This window comes from Neomonachus schauinslandi, chromosome 2 (genome assembly GCF_002201575.2).
Source record: "Neomonachus schauinslandi chromosome 2, ASM220157v2, whole genome shotgun sequence".
Taxonomy (NCBI): domain Eukaryota; kingdom Metazoa; phylum Chordata; class Mammalia; order Carnivora; family Phocidae; genus Neomonachus; species Neomonachus schauinslandi.
Window position 1 is genome coordinate 195,868,636 of NC_058404.1, and position 16,974 is coordinate 195,885,609.

The 16,974-nt window shown below is 47.2% G+C and overlaps 1 protein-coding gene across 2 annotated transcripts in view; it reads left to right on the top strand.

Moving 5' to 3' along the window:
- The window catches only part of HS3ST1 (heparan sulfate-glucosamine 3-sulfotransferase 1), a 28,980-nt gene extending 12,305 nt beyond the window's left edge, over window positions 1-16,675 (top strand). Inside the window, exons 1-2 of one of the 2 annotated variants that reach the window (XM_021677590.1) lie at window positions 2,818-2,843; window positions 15,573-16,675. In XM_021677590.1, the coding sequence (XP_021533265.1) occupies window positions 15,670-16,617 (948 nt within the window). In that variant the 5' untranslated portion in view covers window positions 2,818-2,843; window positions 15,573-15,669 and the 3' untranslated portion in view covers window positions 16,618-16,675. Of the gene's footprint in view, window positions 1-2,817; window positions 2,844-15,572 lie in introns of those variants that run through there. The other variant, XM_021677589.1, reaches the window with a different exon arrangement.
- The last annotated feature ends 299 nt before the right edge of the window (window positions 16,676-16,974 follow it).

The window sequence follows — 16,974 nt, forward strand, 5'->3', positions numbered from 1 at the left end:
ACCTAAGGGAGGAGGCGCTGCTTGGGGAGGGGCTGTTTATCTCACTTAGCCTAGCGTGGCCCGAGTGAGGCCCTGCCTTTTCGGTTGTCCTGGAGCGCACCTGCCCACGCAGGTGACACTGGTGTGACACTGGTGTGATGACGTGCTGGCTCGGCTGCAGCCCTCGGAAAACAGCTTCCCCGGAGAGCAGGACGCTCCACTGCTTCTGGAGCTGCGCACCCCTCGTGCCTGGTCCAGGGTGTGCGCGTGCAGGATTGCTGAAGGACACGGGACCCGCTTGCTGAGAAGGGGTGGCAGGGTCTCTGCTGCCGGAGCGGGGAAGTAAAAGTGCCAGTATTGTAAATAGAAATAGCAGTTTCTGAGAGGAGGCTGATGTTTTAGTTCAGATTTCTTGAGCTCAGATGGGCAGCTATGCTTTGTCCCCCACAGGGGAGTTAAGGTGTTCCGAGGAAATGTCCTCTGTCCTTTGTAGAACGCTCAACGGGGCTGTGGGCACCTTAGCCTCCCCAGCCTCGCCCCACGCTGTTCCAGGGACATCTTTACACCTTCAGTCTTGAAGGTGGAGCCTGCCTTGCTGGCTTGTGATCCCCAGCTACCCTTCCTTCGCCTCCCGATTCCAGCTGAATTAGCAGAAGGGCTGTGGGTTGGCACTGGGCCTCCTGTTAGGATCCTGGTTACACAGGCCACAGGCCCTGCTGATTTCAACTAGCCCATGTGTTCACAAGTACCCTCACCTGCTGCCTTTTCTCGCTTGAATCGTGCTTTATGGTCCTCTCCTAAAGATGGCACAAAGGCTAATTATCTCATAATAGTTGTCCTTTAAAAACATTACACTAAGAGCCACTTTATGCTTTGAATCCTGGCTTTTTCTTATCATCTGCATCTCTCTGCATAGCTCTCCTCACAGCAGAATTTTCTGCTTTCACCGAGGAATTCTTTTTTTCTGATTTGCCAATTGGGGAAATGATGCAGTTCTTTCTCATGACAATTATTTAAGCAGCCTAGTTGTTCTAAAACCTAAGTCGTTGCTCTTAGTGTCCTGTTCTTCTCTTCAAGCTAATATCATCAAACTACTGCTGGTTGAGCAAATATTATTGAGCTCCTATGCATTAAGGGTCAGCCTACCCTGTGTCAGTGGGCGAGGTTTTCTTTTTTTTTTTTTTTTTCCTGTAATATTTAATTCTTATAGCCACTCAAGATGGTAGGGAAAGCATTCCCTTTCTTTGGTTGGGGAAACTGAGGCCCAGAGAGGAAAGTAACTTTTCCACGGGCAAATAACTAAGGCAGGGGCTAAATCCCAGTAGATCTGAACTCACTTGCTTTGATCTTCCCTCACCATTCATTCATTTTTCTATGTCCCTGTTCATATGCTTTATACTGGACTTCGGTTAAAAGCATTGAACTTGGTTTTTGTCCTCACCAGACCTCAGAATGTTTCTCAGGGGTCTCTTCCAAGAAGCATGTCCCAAACTACTCTCTTCTTGGCTGATTTTTAAGTTGCTAAAATAGTGTCTATCCCATAGCTGCCTGTGTCTCAGTGGGTTGGAAGTATTTGTCTCCGTATGTTTCCTCCTACACAGTGGGCCCCCTGGGGGGTTAGAGGGGACCCGTCTTCTTCCTGTGTCCCTGGACAATGCCAGGGAGAGGGCGAGCACGCAGGAGGCCTGGTATCACTCCTGGGTAGCGTCTGAGGGAATAAGGAGGATAGCAACAGTAAAAGGAAATCCTCTTGGAATCCAGTTTGGTGACTCATATTATTCAATCCAGTTTGGTGACTCACATTATTCAACGACTAAGCATCTGAAGACAAATTATGGAAAGCCAAAACCAGAAATCTCAGCATGATCTTCAAAGCCTCATTTAACTTGAACCATTGTTCCTTGTCAAACCTACTCCTTTTCCGTGGCATGTTGGACACTAATAAGCCTGCTGGTTTGGGTTTGGTGCCAGCGTGGAGTACAAAGACCTGCCTGTGTGTTCAGACAAGTGGGTGCAGGAGGTGACGGTGATTGTCAGAGTTGAAAAATAACGTGGCTTCAGTCAGTTTTGTTCTTTCGACACCTCTGGAAACTCATTGTCTTAGAAGCATCCCATGGGCTGGCAGATTGCAGGGCCTCGAGGAGTGTGTTGGCTTCATTAATGCGTTAATGGCCTTGAAGGGGTGTTCGAGTAGCAAGGAGCCTTGAAAACTCAGTTCATCGTTGGAGTTATCACACACGTGTGCAAGCGTGAACACACAAGCACTTGCAAACACTCATGCACACTCATACAGATTTGGGGCAATGGATTCCTTCTGGGAGGAGTTGCCTGGGGTACCCCATGAGTGAACCCTACTCGGGTCCCTGCAAATCCAACTGACAGCTCTAGGCAGAGTCGCGTTTCTCCTTCACTCCCTCCCCCACCGATGACTCTGCTTTTTCTTTCTGGTTCACCGAGAGTTGGAGAAAAGTACAGTCAATGGGACATGGTCATGCATTCCCACATCGTTTTTCATTGATCTTGAAACACAAACATAAACTATTTCTAATTGTAGGTCTGTTATGGTTCACACGACACATGAATGTGGCCAAATGATTTTATGTATGATGCGTGTATGTGCATTATTCTGTTGGCTGTGTGTCTTTCTGCCCTTCTAACAAGCAGCCTTCTAACAATAGCTCCCTTCCAGACCTATCCCCAGTGCATTTGCCACACTCTTTGTGCCTCCTTTCCCTCAATTTCCACCTCATGCCTGGACTCTGGCATGAACCTGAGGTATTTGAGGGAAGGGACAGGATGTCAACTTTGTCTCCACTTCCAGTGCCGGGTACACAGCAAGTCTATTTAGGTCTTGACTCTGAATTGTGGGTATTCTGGGCAGACTGATGCTTTGGTTTTCTCACATCGTAACATTCTTCGAAGGTTACTTCTTCATTTATTTAGAGAGAGGCTGAGTGTTATATGTGTTAAGAACCAAGTAGCCAGACCCCTGTGGCAGCTCTCATTCTCCTCTGTTGTCCTAAGCAATTCTGTTCACTCCTAAACTTCCATATCTCACCTAAGCAAGCAAAACCCTAGAGTAAACTGCCTCCATCCAGCCTGGAAGGTATTAAGGTCATTAAGGTCATTAAGCTGACCCTTTGGGGTTGGGTTAAAGGAAATCGTAGCTATCTACATGCAACCCCTCTGCCCCCACCCCAGGCTGAAGGGCTTCTTCTAATTGTATATTTTATTGTCACTGAGAGACTTTTCATATAATGTTCATTTCTTCATCTTGTTTTTTTTCCAGTAATGGCTCAGCATTCTTTATAGATCGTCCCCAAATCTAGCTGATCCACCTTTTAATCGGGTCTTAGGTTCAATTAATAGTCATTGAAGGAACGCTGAATATGATCTGAATAGAAGCAAGGCAGCAGGTGCTGTTAGGAGGATCTGACCCACGGGAACAGTCTTTTCCTGCTAGAAGCTCTCTTGTTTCCCATTATCCAAAAGACCTCAGCAGTGTAGAAATTTAATATATGTTACTCCCTTTAACCTATGAAATGTTAGACTGATTGCCAGCACAAGTGACAAAACTATATGGTTTACTTTTCATAGTAATCCTTTTCTTTGGAATTGTGTATGATAGTATCTTGCCATGACGAACATTTGTATTTCTTGATTTCTCTAAAGCCTTCGCAGTTTATTTTAGGTAGATATAAGAGGGCAGGGGATCTTCGGATTTATGACCAGATTGTTTCCTGTTGTAAACAAGGCATCGAGTATTTCTGCATCCTCACCAAGGTTACACAGAAGTCAGGGCAGAACTTGGGGCTAGATCTCAGCTCCTGAAGCCCCAGCTCAGCATCCTGTTCACTCGTGTGTATCATTGGCCCTTTCAAGCAAAGAAGACTTTGTGGAGGTGCATCTTATGTTCCCAGAATGATCTGTGTTAGCGAAGCGATATAGACTACCTGAGTAGGACCTTTCTCAGCTAGAACAATGGAAGCTGGAGATCAGTGACAATAATAACATTTGGTAAGGGTTTTCTTCTTAGCACTTCATGTGTTGTTTCCTTTAATCCGCATGACAATCTACAAAGTTGATGCTGTTACCAACCCTACATTTCAGGTGACGAAACGAGGCCCACAGGGTCACATAACTTGCTCTTGGTCACCCAGGGGGGGAGTAAGGGATGAGCCAGAATTCAAACCCACCCTCTTAACCACCAGCCTTCCCCATCTGAGCTCTAATAACTCATCATGATGATTCCTGAACGTCTTCCCCTAATGCCAGGTTGTTTTATGTACTTTAAGTCATAAGAAATGAATAATATTTTAAAAGCATAAAATATAAATCATTTTGCATCACCATTCAGAAAGAATAAATGATCAGGCTGGTGATGATTTAACTTAACATGTAGTATGATATTGAATCTGAAGATACTGGAACAAGATAACAAGAGATCACAGAAAAGGTTGTGTCAAGTGCAAGGTCTTGGTGTTCTTCTGGGTAGATTACATGGCCCTTCAAGAGTGAGATAGACCGGTACTCCCCGTTTAAGTAAACTCCTTATAGAGAAGGTAAAGCTCCAGAGGCAGAAGGGATACTGGCTCATTTTATAGAACCCAGAGCTTCAGAATAAAGGAATATTCAGCTTAATTGGTGTTTTTAAAGTTTGTCAAGTGAGGGATAGAAAGAAATCATAGTTGCGTGTGTGTATGTGTGTGCAGTAGAGGGAAAAAAAAAAAAAGTGCTCTCGCTTTATCCCGTGCCATCACGTGGACAGCAGTGATTTAATTCAGGACAGGATGAAACATGGGCAATATAAAATCAAAACTAGCTACGGCAGCTTGCTTTAATTGTCCCCCTGCCCGTTTCCCCCTCAGCTCCTCCCAGGCAAGGCCGGCTTCCTCATTGATCCGCTGATGTGTTTCCTGGTCCCTGTCAACGCCAAGTGCTCACTTAAATGTCTGTTTTTACGTGATCCCGTTAAACCAAGAACAGGCATATTCAAAAGGAAGGACAAACTCTTGGGCCACACATGAGCAGTAGTTTCCAAGATTTTCCATTAAGTCACCCCAACTTGGAGCATGTAAGTGATGTTACTGGGATTCAGGCTCAGGACCTGACGCTTCCTTCCATCTCCACGGCTCTTTTCCCTCCCTGTCTTTCTAAATCCCTGAGCCCGAAGCCTCTCCAGACACCGCACCTGCTGGCTGGAGCAACCTTACATCTGCCACCGTGTCCCACAGACGGCACCTCCAAACCAGCCCCAGCGCAGGAGCAGACCCTAAGTCTCCTCCCAGATGGCTGCCCGGACACCGGCTGCCTTTTCTGGGGGGTCGTACAGGGGCTCCCCTGCTCTTCCTCCAGCTCAGTGTCACTGCTGGTCTGTCCCATAGCTGCGGCCAGATCTGCAGCCGGACACTGAACATGGTGATCACTGTCCTTAAAAGTGTGTCTTCTACTTTACGGGGTGCTTTGAGGACAGCGGCTGGATTCTTTTGATATCCCCCGTAACTCAGAACAATTTTAGGAACATTGTGGGTGCCTTGCAAAAGCAATCACCTCTGGGCAGACTCTGGACCTCAGGCATCACCAGTGAGTGTCTGCAGGCTTACCTATCAGTCTTTCCCACCCCCCACCTTCACTTACTTGGCAGCTAATACCTGTCTGGGACCTTCATAAAAATCAGGAGTTTTCACATAAATATCCACAGTTGAATCTTGAAAACTTCAAAAATCGGGTCACGCTGGTCCTTTGTCTCCAATGAGACGAGTTGGGGGGTTGAGAGCAGCTCTGTCCTTAAGACAGATCCATACGTGACTGCCTGCTGCCGTCCCCACCGACCAGCCAGCTTTGTGCCTAGATGTCACCTGTTACTCCAGGAAATACACAGCAGTCCCAGGAAAACTCCTTGTCTTTGCTTTTACCGGGAAGGGCTGTGTATTCGTCGGCACAGGCAGCCATAACGAAATACCAGAGACCACGTGGCTAAATCAACAACAAACATTGTTTCCCACAGTTGTGGCGGTGTCTGGGAAGTCCAAGATCAAGATGCCCCCAGGTTCAGCTCCTGCCGAGAGCCCTCTTCCCGGCTTGCAGGCTGTGTCCTCACATGGCAGAGAGAGACAGCCCTGGTCTCTCTTCTTCTTACCCCGTCACTAATCCTGTCCTGGGTCCTTCCCTTATGACCTCATCTAAATCTAATTATCTCCCAGAATCCGCACCTCCAAATACTATCCCATTGTGGATTAAGGCTTTAACATACGAATTTTGAAGGAACACAGATACTCAGTCCAGAGAAGCAGGCTCAAGAAATGAGATAAATCCTCCCTCCACTTTGCTCATCTAGGGGAAGAATTTCCTTTGGTTTGCTCATATTTATTTTCAGCAGCAAATTATTCTAATGTTCTCTGCCCTCCCATGAGACAAGCACAGATTTCCATGTGTCTCGCATCCAGTGGGGTGGGGATCAGGTGACCCGGATTTCCAATTCAGTTTAGCCCCTGCGTGCTTGACCCTGGGGTTCCCACGCTCCTCCTACCTTACCTCCCCCTCCTGCGGGGGAATAAGGATGGGACAAGATGATGGCACGTGGCCCTTGGGCTTCTGATTGCCTCTGGGTCTTTTTGCTGGCTATTTCTGGGGAAATGCTAGGGATTCATGGCTGCTGGCCACCTGCGGGGTGATGATGACTGTCTGCCCAGCCGTGGAAGCGCCCACAGTCACGCGGCCCCCCGTGGGGAGGCTGGGTCGCACCTGGAGCAGGGACTGAAGCTGCACGTCCCCAGGTACCCTAAGGCGGCGGGTCTCGGGTCTTCCGTGTGCTAGCATGACCCCTTCTCCCATCAGCTGCACCGAATAATAAGAGAGGCCCGTCTGCCCTCCTGCCCCAGAGCTCCGCTGTGCTGCCTGTATGTGTCTCTGCTTCTAATGAAGGATTTATTTAGGTCACCACTGCCTTCTGTGCACAGCCAGGCAGATTAAACATGTTGAGGAGCTCCTCCTCCCTCCCCGGGGCCCTGCCGAGGCCGCACACCTGGCCGCTCCTCCTGGGTGCGAGGGGCATTTACGGGGGCCCACCGTGTGGCCCTTCACAGACAGAGAGCCTGCATCCTTCCTCCACGTCACTGCCCTCTCTTCCTCGAGCCTCTGTCTGGTTGAGTCACTGCAGTACTTTGGATCATGAACAAATGCGTTTGACTAATTATCATCCCCAGATCCCATTTATACTGCACAGCCTGCATTTTTTTTTTTTTTTAAGGGACAAAAATAGCTACCCTGATTTGAGGGCTTGCCATGGGCCAGGCAATATGGCAATATCCTCAGCTTCCACATAGACCGTTTTAGTTAATCCTCCCAATTAGTATATAGAGCCAATGGGTTCTATCTAAGGCTCCAAGTTTCAATGCCATCTTGTGGATGTGAAATTATAGAGCTGAGATTTGAGCTGGCGTTTTTGGTTCTAAATCCTCTGTTCATTCCAGTATGTCCCCTCCACCCCCCTCTGCAGCTAATTCCACCTCTGTGGCCAGGCCGATCCCTGTCTATTTTGTCTACCACAGTGGTTACCGATCCTGGAATTAAAAACAAACTGCCCCAACAATAGGAAGAAACAAAAACCAAAGGAACACTGGCCGCCCCCGGCCCCAGGCCAAGGCGATCAGAATTTGGACCCGAATGGGCCCAGGCATTTGGAACTCACCGGGTCCTTGCCATTCTAAGGGCTGAGGGTGGGCAGCCCAGTTCCCCGGGGAGCTTGTTAGAAACACGGACACTAGGGCCTCTCTCCAGACCTCTTGGATTAGAAACTGCGTTTTGAACCAGATCTCCCAGGGACTGGTGTGCATGTCTGAGTTTGGAAAGCACTGTGCTAGGCAGTGCGGCATCCAGAGCTCCTGGAAAGGATGCTGAACTCACCCCCCACCTGCAACTACCCATCCAAGTCCTTCAGCCCTAATCTCTCCTCTCATTTGGAGAAGAATGTTATGTGGATTGGCTTCAGACCTCCTATGGGACAGATTGCATTTATCATCCTCATGGTATCCTGGAGTTCTCAGAGGCTCAGAAACAGCAATGCGATAGAAATTTTCTGGCCCCAAATCCCTGCCACAGCATGCGGCCCTCCCTGGCTTGCCGAGGTACCTCCTTCCTTCAGTCCTGTGGAGTTCTGTTCATTATCCAGGTAGCCTTTTGTGAATATGGAAACTCCCAGCACTGCTGTGGATGCTAGGCAGGATAGAAAGGATGGAGGAGTCAGTGTTCAAAAAGTCCTTTTCTTTCTTGAGGGGAAAATGGGGCCAACTACACTTCCTTTCCCCAGACAGTAAGTGTGACCCGGGGAAACTTATTTACATGATGTGGACTGACCTTGGGTCTTTTCTGCCCTGCACCCTTTCCACCCCATGTGAGGTAGGCCTCACAGCAATTACCATAAGCAAATCCACAGACAAAGGTGGGTGTCAACATTTGTTGAAGAGTGTCATGTGCAGGCAGTTTCAAGAAAATAAATATTTATGGAATTCTTGAGATATCACAGTCCTTTCGTAGACTGACAGGCACAAGCTGAATCTGTTTCCTCTTTCTCAGTTTCCAAGATGACCTGCCAAGGATGGAAAGTTGACACTACGGCAACGTGCCCTTAAGTAGTGGTTTAAAGGTGAAAGTGAAGATGTTTTTGACTGCTAAAGATGCACCAAAAAACAAAAACAAAAGCACTGTTGATTGATCAGAAGTTTGGTTGGATATGGAAATGACAGTTCTGTTGTGCTTACTGAGGTTTCAGTACATTCCAGAAAATTAAATCACTCAGCACCCTTGGATGCTCGTTTTTGTCTGGCAGTGTAATACCTCTAGTCCTTTCTCCTCTTCTCATCTTCCTGGGGAAGCTCCCTCCTCTGCCTGGAATGCATGCCCCACTGCCCACAGGGGGGCAGCGCCATTCAAAGAAAAAGAAGCACAGGGGGCTTTAGAGATGGCCCATGGAGTGTTCCTTCTCTCACTTCTTAGGTCTATGACCTTGAGAAGGTCATTGAACCTTAATAGCATGTTTGCATATCTGTCACGGGGAGAAAGGCCGGGCATTCTCATTTGCTGAAAGTCTGCTGGGTGCCAAGCCCTGTGCTATATATTTGGCAAGGGTAATATTACTTAATGTTGATGGCATCCACGTGGAAGTAGGTTTTGCCCATTTTGCAGAATGGCATGTTGAGCCCCAGACAAGGAAGACACTTATCTGAGTTCAGAGAGCTAGAAGAACACTAGCCCACTTCTGCCCAATTGCAAAAGTGCCTTTGCTTTTCCACTGCTATACGTTACCTTTTCGTTGCTTCAAAAAAGGAAGATAAAATGGGAATAACTACCTCTTGGTTTTGTTGCGAGTATTAGAAGAGACCATTTATGCACTCGGACTCGCCCCTTGCACACACCGGGCGCCCAGTTAGTAATCTCTTTTCCATCCCTTTCGTTAAATCCCTTAAACAACTTGTGGTTGAGTGTTTCGAGCATCCCTGTTACCCTAGAGGAGCTTCTGGTCTGTGCCAGCTCTGTGACTCGTTCTTGTGGAGGGGCTGGAAGGGTGTCCTGCAGACAGAGGGATTACATAGGCAGTGCCATTTCTGATGCATTGAATTTACCACTCGTGGCATATTCTAGTTATTTCACTTTCTCCACAAATATGTTTCAGTGGGGGGACTGAGGGAATACATTGTGGTTAATTACATTTGAAATCTAGGTCATGATGTGAATTATGTAATAAGAAGACTTAAGGAGAAAATTAAAATATCTTGAAGGGTTATTTCACTGTTTCCCCTCCTGTTTTAATTAAAATATTTTCTAGACTCTCAGGTGATCTTGTCCAGTCACCATTAGGAATCTTGACACCTGGTTTCTGCCTGATTCTCTCAGGATGAAGAACTCACTACCGTTTGATACAGTGTTTTTCGTAGACACACTGTTCAGGATGTCTTTCTATTGAATTAAAAGCCTTTCTCGGTGCCTTGGGCCATTTGCTTGAACTTCCGCTACATTTGACATGTTCATTCAGCAAGTAGGATCTCTAGCACCTCCTGTGCACAGAAATCATGCCAGGCCCTGGGGGATGCAGCAGAGAGAGAGTCAGGACACTGTTGGGAGGCTCTGACATTGGCATTGTCGGGCGGAGGGGCAGACTGCAAACAAGCACATATAGTTTTGGATAGTACATGAGGAATATAAAACGGGATGATGGGAAAGAATGTGGTGGGCCCATGTTGTAGAGAAAGCCAGTGTTTGAAATAAAACTGGAATGACAGGAAAGAGCCAGCCCCAAAAAGCCTCGGACCCAGCATCCTAGAAAGAGGGAGCAGCAAATGTTGTCCCTGGCATGTGATCAACACCTTCACGGTGGGGCCCAAGGAAGCCTGGTGTTGCTGACGGGGAAGACTCTTGCCTTTTGAATTTTTGCAGCTCAGGGCTTGGTTTAGCACAGCAGGACCAAGAAAATAGCATCTTTGATAAAGGGGAGTGAACGGAGAGGGAGCTAGATCTCTTTTTGGGACCTTTTAACCCATCCACAAAGGGAAGGCGAGGGTTTGTTTTGCTCCTCCTTCCAAGAAATCCTCATCAAAGGACCATTACCAGGCATGAATTTCAACAGGACCAGAGAAGCTCACCGTCAGGCCCAGGAACTACTTGTAGCCTAACTCCAGGCATCGCCAAGGAGTAAAAGGGGCAGCGACATCCCTGGCTTTGTCTGCTCAGACTGAGTTTGGATCCTAGTTCAGCCTCTACCTTTCTGGACAAACCTCTGAATTTCCCTGAGCCTCACTTTCTTGTAGTGAAATCAGTTCTCTTGAGGACTTGCCGTGAGCATCACAGGGGTCCTGGTGCGAGGTTGCCAGCCTAGTGTCTGCTCAGTAACAAGTGCTGCAGATGGGAGCATTGCTTTTGGTGAGGCAGGTGGCCTGGGTTCCAGGTGCTGTTGAGCATTCTCTCCCGGCCCATGCCAGCTCAGGGCTCCAAGCTTCCAGAAGGTTCCATTTGGTCAATATTACCTGGTTCACTTCTGGAGGGAGGATGATCAGTTTGCCTTTGTGCTGCCTGTTAAGTTCAAACTTGCCTTCCTCCTAATTTGTGAGTGGGGTGGGGGGATCTGACTATTCAGAGAGCCCTTTCTTCACTTAAATTAAGAATTGCAACTCTGCTCAGTGCTGGGTACCTTTGTGCTGTCCCTCCAGCTTCCACCAGCCACACATCATGGCCTTGAGATGTGCTATAGGAGTAAATGGATACTCACATTCTGGATTCTGAAGACTTGGTAAAAAAAAAAAAAAAAAAAAATGCAAAATACCCCTTAATTTTATATAGGGATTATGTGTTTATATAGGGATTACGTGATATTGTTTTGGATCTTTGGGTTAAGATAAAAATATTTCTTTTTTTTTTAATGTGGCTCCTGGGTCATTTGAACATTTATAATAAAAGCTATAATATTAGATGCTTTGTCATAGGGCAAGATGTGACTGTCAGACACATAGAAATAAATGGTGGTTACTGTCACCTTTGGGAGGGGGACTGTTGCCTTCATGAGCATCTCTTGATTGCCTATGAATAATGGAATTTTCCTGGGAATATAGTAAAAATGTATGTTATCCTTTTATTTATATAATTCATCTGCTGCATGACTACCGTGGGGAAGGTGCTGTGCTTGGCATTATGGAGGGGAGAAGGTATTGGTAAGAACAGAAAGTTAATCTTATAACTTAGTTAAAATGTCGGATAGGTAGCTTAAGTTCAATAAATTTGGATATTTGTCTGATAAGTGAAAAAGTGCATATGTGGCTCACGTTAATATTTCTACTGAAGAGTGCTTATAGATATATGTCACCTCGTTTCAGTCTCAAGGAAACCATTTGAGGTGGCTGGACTTATTACCATTTTACAGATGAGGAAACTGAGGCTAAGAGTGGGTAAGCCGCTTTGACTGAAGTCAGACCCAGAGCCACATTCCTGACCCCAGAGCCTGGCTAATTCCCATTGACTCCCCTACTGAACAGAACAAATGTGTGAGTCTGACTCCATGCTGCTCTATCCCAATCCTTTGTGTCAGCGGACTCTGGACTCGGTGGCCTGGGACTTTGTCACGGCTCGCTAGGTTTTTGAGGGTCTTCCTTCTTTAGGTCCCCCAAAATATTGCCCTTATTAGTCTATGAAGGCCACATGCTAGGGAGAAGGCAATAATGGCAGATAGATAGAACTGGAATTCCGGAGCCACGAGGTCTAGGCCTGGGTTTTCTACGTGGCCTTAGACAAGCCGGCTTGGGCCTCCCGGCTCTCATGTGCTCTGACGTCAGGAACAGTGTGGCTCCGGGGTCCTGGCTCACAGGTTCACCTGAGCTTGAGGGTCCTCTCTTTTCTGAGAGTGTTACTAAAAGGCCCAGAAATTCTGGCCGTGCCACTGAGGTCAAATTATCCAACTACCACAGGAGGAAGTTGGCTCTCAGTGACCACTGCGTGTGTGTAATATGTATTATATATGTATTTAGATGTCCATATATGTGTGTGTATATACATATGCATGTCTTATCTGTGTATATATATAAAACCTAACTAGAGTTCTGTACGTATACACGCTGTACATATGTGTGTGTGTGTGTAGCTCATACATATACACACTTCTCTCTCTATATATATAGTGTGTGCATGAGATTTTAGCTAAGTTTTTTTTTTCTATATACCTCAAATATTTTTGGAATGTAGAAGGCTTTAAACATTTAATACATTTTTAGAAAGTATTAAAGCAGAAGTGGGGAACTTTTAAATTACTAACTGCCCATTTTTTTTGTTTTTTTTTTTTTTGTAAAAAGTACATATATATGTATATATGTATACATACATATATATACATATGTATGTATTTAGGTTCTTCTCTGTTGATAATTTCCTTTTAGGAAAAAAAAGAAACTCAGATGTGCACTATACTAATCAATATGCCTCATAATAGAGTAAAAAAAGATGAATTTCAGATCTGGCCTCCGATTCTGTCCCCTTAGGTGTTGAAGGATTGGGATCTGTGGTTGTTTTCTGAGTCTGAATACAGAGCTAGGAGATGGGGTCAGCAATACTCATCACTGACAGTAGTGTGATCTAGGGGCTCAGTCCGTTAAGCACCTGACTCTTAATTCAGCTCAAGTCATGATCTGAGGTTCATTAGATCGAGCCCCACGTCAGGCTCCACACTAGCTTAACATTCTCTCTCTCCCTTTCCCTCTGCCCCCCTCACCTCGGTCTCTCTCTCCCCCACTCTTAAAAAAAAAAAAAAGAAAAGAGCTATTTAGTATGGAGTGGTTACTCTCCCCTGTACTTCACCCACCTCCCCCCTGCCTATGTGCACACACATACAAGAGCAAACACACATGCACAGACATACACAAGCATGCCTATGCACAGGTGTACATACACACCCCAAACATGTAAAAGGCAAGCACAGTGGCATCCATTTGGTCAACCCATATGGGTCAGACCCACACTGAGAAGGAAATGAAATTTGACTGAAACATACTAAAGCATTCAACTGAGTAAGGGAAAGTTCCATTAAATTGAGCTCATTCAATCATAGAAAACTTTGGACCACATCTTGATCAGTCATCCCATCCTTCTTTTTTTCCCTAAATAATTAAGCCAGCTGATCTTGCAAGTCCCTTCTCCAGTTCTGTGATTCTCTAAAAATGTCCAGTTTTTAATTGCTTTTTTAAGTTAAGACATTTTAATACACATTTTTCAAAGCAGCTAATACAGTTGATATCTGAGGGAGGTAATGCAATTGGTTTGATTATAAAAAATGGAAGACCATAAAAATTATTCGTTTATACATTCTACACAAGTTTTAAACTAATAAAGTGAATTTTAAACCTGGCATAAAGAAGACGATGGGCCCTCTTGATGGAGAACATTTTTACTGGCTCTCTAAAGCCCACAGTCCCCAAGGCAGGCCTGTCACTCACCCTTCCCTAACTGTGTTAGGACAGATTACTTTCAAGAACTTCCAGTGCCCTCTTCCTGGGAGACCGTCAAACACCTCTTAATGATGGTAGTTTATCAGTTCCCTGAAACACGGACGTGACTCCTCTGTCCTTGGGAAGCTGCTGCCATCTGGCCCAGCAGTGGCTGTGTCCTTGTGGGACTTCAATGCCTAAATGTTATAAAGTTCAGCTTGATAAAGAGAAGGTATAAAGAGGGCCGTTTGTGGAAAGAGCCCTGCGTTCAGAGTTCTGAATTTGGGCTCTGAATTTTGAAGTGGACTGAATTCTCGTGTCCTTGGGCAAGATTCCTATCTATACCTGTCCTGCTTGCTACCTTGCACTGTAGGGTCACGGTGCCAGTCGACTGATGAGACTGCAAAACCACTTCATGAGCGGTACGACTTTGCACACGCGAAGGAGCTCTGCTCTTTCCAGCCCCCTCCGTGTTTACCCCTCTAGGCTCACTTCGAACACTTTCTCTACCATGAGGCCATCCCAAGTTGTTCCAGGCAAAATGAGTGCCCATGTGTCCTCATACCACCCTGCCTAAACTATAATCAGAGCATACATAGCACTGAAGCCTGCAGTCAGGTGATATCAGTTAACCTTGGCCACATTTATTCTGCAATACCAACCGCCCCAAAATGCAATGGCTTCTAGCCACAAGGGTGGATTCTCCCTCCCGAGCAAGGATGGCTGTGTTGCACACAGTGGGCTTGCATGTGACTCTGCTGTACATGTCTCTCACCTTCCTCTGGAACCCAGTGGCTGGCCGGGGCACGTTCTGCTCACGGTCGTGGCAGAAGCGCAAGAGGGCAAGTGCAAACACACAAAGCTTCTCGAGACCGAGGCTGGGGAATGGCATCTTGTCATTTCCACTCACAAGCCATTGGCCAAAGCCAAATGAAATCGCTGGGGAGCACACTCACCCCACAGTGAGGCCATAGCAAGAATTGGATGCAGGGAGGAGTAAAGAATGGGAGCTAATTGTTCAGTCTTTCATACAGGTTCGCCTGCCGTGTTAGATCAGGAGCCCCCGCTGGGTGGCTGGGGACAGGAACAACGTCTGCTTCTATATCACCAGCCCCTCTGCCTGGGACTGGCAGGTAGTAGATATTTCAGTGATGTTTGCTGAGGTCCAAAAGACCTTTCCCACCCTTTCCTTTACAGCACAGATTGGCAAACTCTGACCGCCGGGCCAAATCTGTCCATGATTTTGTGCACACAGAGAGCTGAACGTATGAATTATTGAAAAAAATCAAAAGAAAATCATATTTAATGATGCATGAACATTATATGAAATTCAGATTTCAATATCCATAAGTAAAGTTTTATTGGAACACAGCCACACCCATTCCTCTGTGTACTGTCTATGGCCACCTGAGCAAAACAGCATACTTGGAGTTGCCATAGAGACTGTGTCCTGCAAAACCTAGAACATTTCCTGTCTGGCCCTGTAGAAAAAGTGTTTGCCACTCCCTGCACGATAGGATAAAGAAACGGAGAGAGCCCCAGAGAGGTGATTGCTGTACCCAAGACTACAGAGTTGTCAGCTCCAGTAAGCCCTGTATGTATGTGGGGTTAATATCTTTCCCCTTTATTTCCTAGTAACTGGCGGCCTGCGACACCCATGTGTCACTGATTAGGAGGCATTACCCGCGGCAGCGCTTCATGACCCAGCGGCGCCGGGCCCAGTGAAGCCACCATGGTGTCCAGCACGGCCGCGCTGCTCCTGGGCGCGGTGCTGCTGGTGGCCCAGCTCCAGCTAGTGCCTTCCCGCCCCGCAGCGCCCGGGGACGCGCAGGGCCAGCCGGAGCTCGCGCGCAGAGCCGCCAGCCTCCAGGGTGAGGGCCGAGAAGGCGCGGCCCCCAACGGCTCGGCCCAGCAGCTGCCGCAGACCATCATCATCGGCGTGCGCAAGGGCGGCACGCGCGCGCTGCTGGAGATGCTCAGCCTGCACCCCGACGTGGCGGCCGCCGAGAACGAGGTCCACTTCTTCGACTGGGAGGAGCACTACAGCCAAGGCCTGGGCTGGTACCTGGGCCAGATGCCCTTCTCATCCCCGCACCAGCTCACGGTGGAGAAGACCCCCGCGTACTTCACGTCGCCCAAAGTGCCTGAGCGCGTCCACAGCATGAACCCGGGCATCCGGCTGCTGCTCATCCTGCGGGACCCGTCCGAGCGCGTGCTGTCCGACTACACGCAAGTGTTCTACAACCACGTGCAGAAGCGCAAGCCCTACCCGTCCATCGAGGAGTTCCTGGTGCGCGACGGCCGGCTCAACGTGGGCTACAAGGCGCTCAACCGCAGCCTCTACCACGTGCACTTGCAGAACTGGCTGCGCTTCTTCCCGCTGCGCCGCATCCACATAGTCGACGGCGACCGCCTCATCAGGGACCCTTTCCCGGAGATCCAGAAGGTCGAGCGGTTCCTGAAGCTGTCGCCGCAGATCAACGCCTCGAACTTCTACTTTAACAAAACCAAGGGCTTTTACTGCCTGCGGGACGGCGGACGGGACCGCTGCTTGCACGAGTCCAAAGGCCGGGCGCACCCCCAAGTTGACCCCAGACTCCTCAGTAAACTGCACGAATATTTTCACGAGCCAAATAAGAAATTCTTCGAGCTTGTGGGCAGGACATTTGACTGGCACTGATCTGCAATAACCCAGGCTCGGAACCTTTCCTATTGTAAGTTCTGGTGTATATCGGGGGAGGAAAAAAAAAAAAAGAATTTTAAAAGGGCATTTAAGCTATAATTTATTTGTAGAATCCATAAATTACTTCTGTACAGTATTAGATTCACAATTGCCATATATACTAGTTATATTTTTCTACTTGGTAAATTGAGGGCATTTTGTATTGTTTTTCATGGTTGTTAACATTGTGTAATATGTCTCTATATGAAGGAACTAAAATATTTCACTGCAAAAAAAAAAAAAAAAAAAAGTCCTGGAGACCCTGTCTTTTTTTAATATAATTAACTTGCCCCAGACTCAAAATAGCTGTCTGTG